The sequence below is a fragment of the Lepisma saccharinum genome, chromosome 2 (genome assembly GCF_977018435.1).
Source record: "Lepisma saccharinum chromosome 2, izLepSacc3.1, whole genome shotgun sequence".
Taxonomy (NCBI): Eukaryota; Metazoa; Arthropoda; class Insecta; order Zygentoma; family Lepismatidae; genus Lepisma; species Lepisma saccharinum.
The window spans coordinates 147,368,997-147,381,335 of NC_139230.1; the positions used below are offsets into that span (position 1 = coordinate 147,368,997).

Sequence of the window (12,339 nt, forward strand, 5' to 3'; positions counted from 1 at the left end):
TGCCTCTAGAGAAGGTCTTCCCTTACGCCCACATTATGTGTAGAAAAATTGAGTGAAATAATGATATTGATCTTTTTCTTCAATATATTTAAGGTCAAAGAGGACAGGGAGTTCTGATCCCCCATAACCCCTTTTTGGTGAGCTTGTGTCCGCAGGATATACCTGGTATACAGAAACAACAATACAGTCACTAAATAATATCAACCAATTAGTATCCTCACAACTATGCCATGTTAATATGTTTACACATAAGCCTGCACGCACGCACGCACGCACGCACGCACGCACGCACGCACGCACGCACGCACGCACGCACGCACGCACGCACGCACGCACGCACGCACGCACGCACGCACGCACGCACGCACGCACGCACGCACGCACGCACGCACGCACGCACGCACGCACGCACGCACGCACGCACGCACGCACGCACGCACGCACGCACGCACGCACGCACGCACGCACGCACGCACGCACGCACGCACGCACGCACGCACGCACGCACGCACGCACGCACGCACGCACGCACGCACGCACGCACGCACGCACGCACGCACGCACGCACGCACGCACGCACGCACGCACGCACGCACGCACGCACGCACGCACGCACGCACGCACGCACGCACGCACGCACGCACGCACGCACGCACGCACGCACGCACGCACGCACGCACGCACGCACGCACGCACGCACGCACGCACGCACGCACGCACGCACGCACGCACGCACGCACGCACGCACGCACGCACGCACGCACGCACGCACGCACGCACGCACGCACGCACGCACGCACGCACGCACGCACGCACGCACGCACGCACGCACGCACGCACGCACGCACGCACGCACGCACGCACGCACGCACGCACGCACGCACGCACGCACGCACGCACGCACGCACGCACGCACGCACGCACGCACGCACGCACGCACGCACGCACGCACGCACGCACGCACGCACGCACGCACACCAACCCCATACAAACAATTACACATGTGTATATATTCCAATTAGTAAATGTTTTAGTGACTAAAATGTTTTCTTTTTTAAAATGTCCCCAATTTTTTTATTTACAAACTAAATAAGCATATTGAATGTTATGATAGTAAATAAACCCTAATGTACACAATTGTGTGGGCACCCTTTATATAAATCTAGATGTAACAAAAACTTTTCATCATTCATTTCATGTTTAGACACACCATTATGACAAAAAAAAGTGTCTCCAGTGGGAATGGGTTATTGTTTTAATTCCTGAGAAAATCTTCTGGACTGATGCAGAAGTATCCACTTCTAAGAACAAACATTTCTTTACATTTTTCAAATCACCTACAGTGGTTATTTGAACATTCCAAAAGTGTTGAGTATCTCTGTTTTACTGTAAAAATGTTTACTCAAAAATGAAAACAAACTAAGTAAAAATATCAAAACTAGGTTCATAAAAAAAATAATTAAATGAGGTGGCCAAATATTTTTTCACCTCATTCAAACACACATGCTTTCATTGAACTGGGCTATCCTGGCTCAACATTTCTCAGGACTTCACACCAGCTCAATAAACAGTCTGGAAAAATGCTGTAGCACTACTGGTTCGATTCATTTCACAACTGCCTTTTCCCAATTTTGTTTAAAAGGAAATACACGATACAAAGGAAGAATAAATTCTATACTCTACTTAAGCAGAAAGTTGATGACACCATAGCAAATATAAACTCTGCAATATGATAGTGGTTATGATGTATAAAGATAGGAAGAGAAGGGAAGGTCAATGGGGGATCAGACAAGTTACAATAAGATCATTTTTGATTGTATTCTGAGGGAAAGTAGTTGTCACGGTACAGATTGTATATTTTTACAGAGTGGATATTGAAGCTACAGATGAAATCTTGTAAAATATGTGCAGTCAAGACAGGTGATAAAGATGTGAGAAACTGGATGCATACATATGTAAATTTGTCTACTGGTGTCAAAAATATACAATTCCATTCTTTCCAAAATGCAGATACACAGACCCATACATATTTAACATCATAAAATTAACCAAGATAATAGACACTGCACATTTTTTTCTATTGTTTACTTGAATTTTCATACTGACCATTATCCTTCTTCAGGGTTGGAAAAGTTACAACAGGGTGTCTACAATTTCGTAAAAACAAAATTCCCTGCCTTTCCAGACCAAAAACCAAAACTTTCCAGACCAAGTCATTAGGGCAATTCATGTATTTACATGCATGTAAGAAGGTCACTACATTTTAGCTAAACACCACATGTAGAAACCCACTGACTCAAGTTCAGATTAAGTGAAACTGAACAGATATTGACTGTTGTATAGGGGTGATTTTTTGTGAAACAGTTGCCATGTATTGATTAATGGTAATCAAAGAATTATCTTTATAAAAAATTATAATATATAATTATAGTAAAATTTACTAATATATGTAGGGCCTTCCAAATGGCACAGTGGTGTATCATTGTGGCTTTGTAATCAAGGGATACCTGGTGGAGGCACAGCACATAGTGGTTCGGATTCCACTTTAAACTGTAGTTAAACTTTAACTTTAAACTTTTGTATGTAGTTCAAAATATGATCCCATTTCCTAGAGTATTTAACACGAAATTTCCACTGTAACTACCAGTATTACTCAGTATACTGAAGTATGTTAATTTTTCCAGAAACCTTGTAAATTTCCCTAACATTCCCATGACTTTTCCAGAGAAAGTAAATTCCATGACTTTTCCAGGATTTCCAGGTTTTCCAGACTGGTAGACACCCTGTTATGAGCAAGACTGAAGGAAGACCACAGGAGGAAGATCAGGAAATGGCTGGCCATTCTACTGACATACTCTTGAATAAAGTGTTTTGTACGTTACAACCAATATCATCCATGTTTTAACCGTTTGTCATTCTTGCTTATAACTTTTCCAGCTCTGAGGAAAGATCAAGGTCAACCCCAAATTTGGATATCAAAATAATGTACATGTTGAGAATACTGTCTTAGTTAATTTTATGATGTTGATGGCATGTAGCATGACATATCATTTTCTTATGAACACATTTAAGAGTTAGATTTATTTAATGTCTATGCACTTAGAATAATAGAATTTAACAGCATCTGATAGGCTTTCACAGGGAGTAAAATCCAATATTTTATGATTATCTGAGAATTGACACAAACATTAAAATATAGAGAAACTATTCCATACACACACACACACACACAAAATATAAATGAGTTTGTATTTGACAAACAAAATTATGAATAACAAATAACTTTGTCCTTACCTGTATATGTATAGAACAGTTAAATTAACTGTATCCAATTTTATTACATATAGCTACTTCTTACCTTAATGATTCAATCATCTTATTCAACTCTTCTAGGTCATGGGAACTAACAGTCGTATTTTCCAGTAGCTGTCTCACTTCATCCAGTTTCTTCTCCATATTTTCAAATTCACGTGTATAGGCTCCTGCTGCACCAGTCTGTTTAATCTGAGAAGCAGCCTGAATGACACGATGGGTTTGATCTGGAAGTAAAAATATTATTTTTAAGTAAACATAACTGTGTAAAAATTTTATTATGTACAACTTAGAAAAACTATACATAAACCAGTATAAATTTTGACTTAGTACATAGTGACAGAACATTTCAGTAGTGACGTGCCTTGGATCCTAAAGTACACAGTTTTGTTGAAAATTAGTTGTCTGAAATCTTCTTTTTCTGAATGTAACTACCTTGTAATAATCCAATACTATGATAGAATTCAAGCTAAATTTCAAATGTTAAATTACTCACAATTGTTCATCTTCAGAATAAGGTTCAGAAAAAGGAAAAGAGAATATCATTCAATATGCATCAACACCAATTACTTTTAAAGAATATGAAACCTTGTGTTCTCTCTTAGATTGTTTAAACGGGAACAAATATAACACATATTGCTACAACAGAACTTTCTCTGGTTGACACAATATGTGAATTTAATACAGGGCAAGTAAGTTATAATGGATTAATACAGATGTCCTTTTAACGAATAAACATCACAGGTAACCTAGCTGTACACATACATGTACATATATGCTAAAAATATAAATACATAAATACCAAATGCATGCACACACACACACATACACAATCATATATGTAAATAAAAATTAATGAAGCATGTTTGATGGTAAATTATTAAGATACAGTATCCTGAAATGTAGAAACACAGAAGTCAAGTCATAGATACATCTCACACAAACAGTGATGATGCCAGAGGGGGAGGGGCAGAGCAGCGGGTGCCCCCCCAGTCAGACACTTCGCCCATCCCATCCACCCCCACAACTGAAGTTAATTAAATATTGAATAATAAGAGAGTTAATTTATAAGAGTATGACAATTTTCACCTTTTCTAAGTGGTGTATTCTGCATGATATCACTTTTCCAACTAATACCATCTTGACTAAAAAATATTAAATTGTTCTAGTATATATACATATGTGTGTGACACTTTCGTTGAAGATTCGAGCACCGACCTGGGCATAGGTGATTTCTCATTCATATATGCCCTGTAATCATCGTGATTAACCTAAGTTTTAACCAGTTTTAAGAACTGGAAAAAATCGTTGAATGTGGATGGTTTTAAAACATAATGAACATTTTGAGGACCACAAAACATCATCTGTAGTACGGGCAAATTATTCTAATCGTGGGTCGTTAGTGACAACGCTAATTAGAAAAGACATTCAAAGGTGATTCAATATTTGGTTGATTGGTTGATTTGGTGTTTTAAGTCCACTTTATACACAGTAAGGCTAGTCGGGACTGGACCTACAGTTTAAAGTGCCTCCACCTGGTACCAAACCCGGGACCAAAGGTGATCCAAGAAATCTGACACTATATGTCAGTTGTGCATGCATCGTGGTTTCTTACTATTCAGGGACTTGATTTTCGAGATGATGAGTCTGATGCAAACCTTAGCAAAAATAATTTCTTCGATACCCTTGAAGTTAATTTCAAAATGAGGGGATATTATTTGGAAATGTATTGAATTTGAACCTTAAAATACAAATTATACTCAAAATTCGATTCAAAACAAATTAATCTGCGCAATGTCTAAACTTATTCTCAGCAAAATATGCCAGGAAGTGCAAGAGGTGAAAGTACATATTAGCACTGATGTCAGATGAAACAAAAGACATTGCGAGAAAGGAACAGGACAGATATTTGTATCACGGGCAGGTAAAATAATGCTTTTTAGGATTTGCCACTCTTCAAACATTAGATGCAGGTTCGCTTTTTCTCGTACATATCAAGATCAAAAAACTTCTTCCAAAGAACTCCATAGGTGCCTGTAATTATGTAGCACAAACATACGTTGGAGTGGTAGAGTAAGAGGTGCACCAGGGTCAGAATATTTCTTGAATTATGATATAACTAACCTTTTTCAGGTTTTTATTCCTGGGATAACATTTCCCATAAAGGTGAAATGCAGATTTTGCCCAAAACTCTCCAGCATTACGAAGATGGAACAAAAGTACTCATATAAATTGGCATTTCACGAGGTTCACACTCTAGTTGTATTCTCTGTAACACTTCCAGTTTCCAATGCAGCATGTGAAAGAACCTTTTCATCTTTGAAACCTTAAAAAAAACATTGCTCGAAACAGGATCCTGGATGCCAGCTGCCTCATTTGGCTGTCCTTGCTATTGAGAAGAAATGTCAAGTCCTGGACGTACGACAGGTGGGTAATGTGTTCTCCAAAGCACATTAAGCAAAATTCTATTGGAGGAGAATTGCACTTCACTAAGTGACTTTCGTTGTTTCTAATACTTAAGATTAATTTCTTCCAACATCATGTTTGTCATTTATATTATTATCTTATAACTTCATCTCAAGAAAGACAATGAATTATAAAATTATATATGTCTTCTAATACTGAAATAGACCACTAGAAACAATGCAACTTGCGGCAGTTCCCATGAATAAAAAAAAAGAATTAATGCCTTTATTAAAGTCAATCACATGGAGATAAACTTGTTATCAAGAAGAAAACTCTAAATAAAGGACAAACACAAAATATAATAATAATAATAATTATTATTATTGTGTTTTGAATTATTTTGAATGAATAATTATTGAATTATTATTATTATTATAAGTATTTTTTATATATTTATATCTATATAGTGTTTTCGGGCATTTTAATGTGACTGCCCCCAACAATATTTTTTTGCCCCCCCTTCTGCCCCCCCCCCAGTCACTTTTCCCTGGCACAGTGACAGCACACAAGTACGTACTTGTTTCCCTTTAAAAGCTCATGAAGTACCGTGCGTTCATTTCGATCTGCAGCCGAGAGATCAGGAGAAGCGTGGCGGACGGCGCTGACGGAGATGCCGACATTTGCGGCCTGTAATGCCCGCTTATTTTTATAGACATATGCAGACATTTATATAAATATTGCAAAACGATCACTAACCTGTGTTATAACACGCAAAAGTTCTTCTGTAATTCATCCAAGTTCTGCTCTTATATACACAAAAAAATACGCTTTAGAAACGATGTTAAGAGCCACAGATAATAAAACATTTTAATCATAGTTTTGACCAGTAACGTCCTGCTTAAGTTTATATCCTTGAAAGAGTTTTGTGCCGATGGGGATCGTTTGGAGGTTTTGAATGTGCAACACTGTATCAAGATTACGCTGTAGAAGAAACCGTTAAAAGTCAATAGTGTTCGTGAGCTTCCTTGCAATCCGAAATCTCCGAGCTCGAGTTTTTTGTTCCTTCGCGACTAGATGAAGACAGAGTTGTAAATATAGTGGCGAGCAATGTAAACCAAGAGCGTGTTAATTTCGTACTGTGCGCAAGAGTGTTATTCTTGGTTACTTGCAGTTACTTGTTTGTGTTATTGTAGTGTGTATGTGTGACGTGTCAGTGAGACGATTGGAATGCCAGCCGCAAGATTCACGTTAGAACAAAGATTTTTTTATGTATGACACGTACCTACGTGAAAACAAACTCGTGTCGAGACGTGTGTAGGTAATTTGTACAGAAATTCCCATGCGTTTCAACTCCACACAGAGATACGGTTAGACATCTTGTCCTTAAATTACGAGAAACTGTATCGTTAAATTTTAAAACACGTAAGCAAAAACGACGGATTTTAACCGAAGCAAAACTCGATGATATTGGTGCAGCGTTAGAACGTTCTCCAAACAAACCTCTACGCCGTGTTTCACAAGAGGTGGGCGTGTCAAAATCATCGGCACATACAGTCACTAAGCTACTAAAATTAAAACCATACTCTTATAACACAGGTTAGTGCTCGTTTTGCAACATTTATATAAATGTCTGCATATGTCCATAAAAATAAGCGGGCATTTCAGGCCGCAAATGTCGGCATCTCCGTCAGTGCCGCCCGCCACGCTTCTCCCGATCTCTCGGCTGCAGATCGAAATGGACGCACGGTACTTGCTGATATGAAACTAAAGTTGTATTCTTAAAAAAATAAACTCAGGATCTGCCCAAATGGACTGAAGAAAGTGATACTATATTGGCCATTATAGAAGTAACCAGTAGAGTAATACAGAAGGTTGTTCGGGATATCTGGTGACGATTTTGAAAGCCGCTGGCGGCGCTGTTATCAACGTCAGTCTGTCCAAACGTTGCATGCTGAGTCACGTCAGTACCGAGAAAGCGTGTGCAGAGTGTTGTGCCATTTACCTACAACGATGCCAAAGAAAATTGAACCATACTGGGAGGGCTACATAACAGCCCTCTCCGATGCTAAATATAGCTATTCGGCAATCAAAGGAATGTGCAAGAAGCGTGGTTTTGTGATATCGAAGAACGGGATCGGTGCGGTATTGAACAAAAAAGGCAAAGGCCGACTGGGCCTAATTCCATAGGGGAAGAAACAGGCAAATCCACGAGCAGCTACAAGTCGTACACCGGACATAGTGAGAAAAGTGAAGGCCCTTGTGTCAGGTGGTAACCCTGCCCCCCAAAGGAGTATCGCACGTAAGTTGGGAATGTCTGTGTCAACAGTGAACACCATAATCAAGAAGGACCTGCAACTAGAAATGCGGCATAAGCGGCGAGTTCACAAGCTGTTGCCTCGTCACATTGCGGAACGTTGCACGAACGCTAGAAAGCTCTATGAGACCTATCTTGCAGGGGAGAGATGGAAAAATGTGGTGACATTAGACGAAGTATATGTCTACCTTAGTGACTGTCACAAACCCCGCGCGATTTACTACCACCCTCCCGATAAAAACAATTATCAAACATTGTATCGAGAATACCAGGAAAGTTTTCCACGGGGTTTCATGATCATCGCTGGATACTGCTATAATGGCAAGCTAGCAATTCACCGTGTAGCTAATAATGTGAAGGTGAACTCCACGTACTATCAGGATGAGTTTTTAACACCCATTTATAACATAGATATCCCGGCACTGTATGGGGGGGCCAAAAACCAGGTCTGGGTGCACCAAGATAAAGCATCCAGCCATACCTCCCGTTCGACTCGTCTGTTCTTACATTGAATGGAGGTGGAAACTGGCATCCGTGCAATTCCTTACAGCGACATTCCGGCCAAGGCACCAGATGGGTCACCCATGGACTTCGTTGCATTTGGACTCCTAAAACGGGCCTTAAAAAGAGACGTCCGCGCACTCTCAATGGCCTCTGGAAAGCTTGTCAGGAGGTGTGGGAAAAGTTGGACACGATAACTCTTCGGAAAGTCTGTTGCAATGGAAATTACGTTGTCGGGCTATAGCGTGTAATGCTGGTTTTCCAATTGAGCATGATCGTTGGTGGCGACATGGGTTTTCATGAACTTATCACCCTTCCAACATTGTCCTCAGAGATCCCGAACGACCTTCTGTAATAGCAGTGTATTAAAGAAGAGTTATATCAAAGTTAAGTGTGCCCCAAACAAATTATTCGAGCTCACTCAGTATATTAAATTTAAAAAATTAGGAATAAAATAACAAGTTTAATAATGCTCCACCTTATCATGCATCAAACATGACCTTGTAGAACACTTCCATGTCATAAAAATTTTGAGCTTTCTACCAGAAATTTAAAATAAAGAATGATATAACATATTGTTTAACAAACATCACATGGATTGGAATTGTGGCATATTTTATACATACTCCCTCTGTCCCATAATTTATGTCCGGTACACCTTTGTTTGTTGTCTCATAATAATTGCCTGATATTCAAACTGTGACATTGGTGTATACAGAAGAAGAACATGAAACAAGGGAATGAGTCATACAACTTTACTACTCAAGGATCAGTACAAATTGTGCTTTCCATCTGCCTCTTTGTCTGTCATTTCTGTACTACCATTTTTGCATACCGGACTATAATTATGGGACAGAGGGAGTATAAAATTACAAAACACAAAGCAAAAATCTACAATACACTGTGCTAAATGCTTGGCTCACTAGTCAACATGGCAAACAAGGAATGGTTAAGGAGGCAATCACCCCTCCATCAGGTGTGTTTAGTTCTGTAAAACTGATTTCAAATTGTGTTTGTGCAATCGTAAATGGCCTGTCCTATACCTCATACAAGGATGGCACAGATTGATGTGGGTTTCTGAAACTGTAAAAAAAAATGCCTTCTGGCTTAAAATATGCATTCACCCATTTATCAGCTATAAAATAACTAAGCCAAACTCCATGGTGCAATAGCCATCTGGGAGCCAGCCCATCAGCAAACAGCATTTTCCTTGATTGGATGACACATGATCAACACAATGTGTCTCTTAAACACTGTTTTCTGGCTTTCAAGACCAGAGCCTGCTACTATTTCTTTTCAAGTAGTTCCACAATTATCCTCATGATGCTGAGTCAAGAACAAAATTTTGAGGGCTCCCACCAGGAATTGAACATGGGATCACTTGCACCCAATTACCAAATATGTCACAATTAAATAATTTGATTTTAAAAATTCAACATATATGTATATTTCTCTTGGACTAAAGTGAAGCAATAATCAAAATTCTTGGACAGTATCTACTCAATCTCTAGTGATGGTTTGATACTGGAACATTTACTGATCAATAAGAAATTCTGAATTGAATAGATAGAAGGCTCTTCTCTCTTTCCAGTAATATCAGTCACTAAAGTGCAAAGTTGCTGCTGTAATGATATTCCTGAATGATTGTTTACATACATGATTATGCTTTTCATTCAGTTTTGGAAAGGCATATTATTGTTGACAGTAGAAGATCAATGAAGAACAATCATTGTTGTATTTAACTTTGCAAATAATTCATTATTCTGCAAATTACAACCGTATGCATTTCACATAACTAACAACTTTTAAAATTTCAGTACATCATATTGTCAAGTTTCACATATTTAAGGTAATTTTGAAAAATCAAAAAGATGTATCCTTACACAGAAATTGATTGATTATCCTCATGAATAATGACAACAGTAATGAGATCAAATCGAGAAAAAATGTTTTGTGCATACACGTGCATGCACAATGAAAACTGTTTTCTCTTTCTACAAGTTTAAATAATTGCAATGGTGAGGCTGAATGATAAGATGAAACCGACTGACTGGACTCTAATATAGAATCTTTGGTGGTGAGAATGTGAGTCAACTATTAAAAAAACAAGCAAGGAGAATTGTGTATCTCTTTACATGCATATTCAACCGTCTGTGCATCATCAACTTACCCTCCAATTCATTCAAGATTCTATCCCAGTTATCAAAGCATTCTCCACAAGGACTGCAATATGGTGCATTGCCAATGTATCCACGGGCACACTGATCACATTTGTCTCCACCAATGCCAGGTAGGCATACACAGGTTCCATTGTTTCGATGGCACTGAAGTGTTGAGGAGCCTTCTGGGCTGCATTCACATGCTGTGGAAAGAATAACTCTGTGAGAAAACTTACACACATTTGCATGAATAACTCTGTGAGAAAACTTGCACACATTTGCATGAATATAACTGAGAAAACTTGCACACATTTGCATATTATGTTGAGTTGAGTTGGTGTTATAAGTCCACATTATGCACAGTAAGGCTAATTGGGACTGGACCTACAGTTTAAAGTTGGATCTGAACCACTTGTGCCTCCACCAGGTATTGAACCTGGGACCCCTCGATTACAAGGTGGCGAAGATACCACTGCGCCATCAGGAAGGCCCATTTGCATGTTAAGATATGCACTGGAAATAAGATATAAATCCAAATTAAAACAAGGCGGTGTCACTGGACAATTTTGAAGAAGAGAAATTATCATAACTGTCCACAGTTTTATCCCTTACAATGATGTCAGTATGTTCTAGGGATTAACAGCAAGTTATTCCATAACTTCCACAGTAATTGTATTAATATTTTAACAAGAAATTTTGGCCTCCTCAATGGTGCAGTCATGGCAGTGAAGCCTATTTTGACATGTCTACTCCTTTCGAGAAACCACTATGGTATACCAAAATCTGAAAAATTACATATGCTTAGAATTCCTTCTAGAGCATTCACGTGAATCTTCATATGGTTTGCTTTCAATGTTGATCAGATACTTGTAACATTTTAATAGGCTTACGTAGCCACAGAACTATTGTGAATATCTAGGCAACAGCGAAAGCAAACCACACAAAGATTCATGTGAATATTCTAGAAGGAATTCTTTGCATGTAATTTTTTATATTTTGAAATACCACAGCGGTTTTTAGAAAGTACAGGAAAATTTGAAAACATCTTTGCTGGCATCGATCAAGGGTCTTAAAGTTAAAAATATAAACAGAGTCTGGATTCCAAAATCAATTTTGTTAAGCATTTTAGCATGTAGTATGCATTTGCAACAAGTTGCAATTGCCAACTAAAGCCCAAAATCTAAATACTTGACCATTTCAGCTGAGTCTCCACACAAAGAGAGATGCCAAGAAAAAAAACTGTACAAAATACACTGAACATCAATTGTATATTTTCTTGGGAGACTTACAGTTCCGGAAAACGCCTGCACAAATTTTATAACATTTTGCATCATTGGCACCAGAAAGGTAAAATGTATAAAGCAGAAAAATATAAAATGTGGGAACGGAACATTTTGTTCCATTGTGTATTTTTGTAGGCATTTTTGTGCCTCAGTGAACCCTATGCCACTGCATAAAACTATTATAATATTAGTAGATTCATTCATGTATTGTGCTATATATCAGGAAGTATTAATTTCACCTGTGCAATGTCCTATAGATGGATTCTTTTCACAACTGGATGGAGTAACTGAAAAAATGATTCTCCTCGCAGTGACCTGCACTCCATTTTCATAATTATATGCATATCAATCATAACATTTTGTA

At 38.6% G+C, this 12,339-nt stretch overlaps 1 protein-coding gene across 2 annotated transcripts in view; it reads right to left on the bottom strand.

Annotated features, from left to right (window-relative positions):
- Window positions 1-12,339, bottom strand: part of LanB1 (laminin subunit beta-1) — a 296,443-nt gene that overhangs the window by 72,439 nt on the left and 211,665 nt on the right. For both annotated transcript variants that reach the window (XM_083117589.1, XM_083117588.1), the window contains 2 exons: window positions 10,704-10,895; window positions 3,359-3,539 (listed from right to left, as the gene is read on the bottom strand). In XM_083117589.1, coding sequence (XP_082973715.1) covers window positions 3,359-3,539; window positions 10,704-10,895 — 373 coding nt within the window. The remainder of the gene's footprint in view (window positions 1-3,358; window positions 3,540-10,703; window positions 10,896-12,339) is intronic.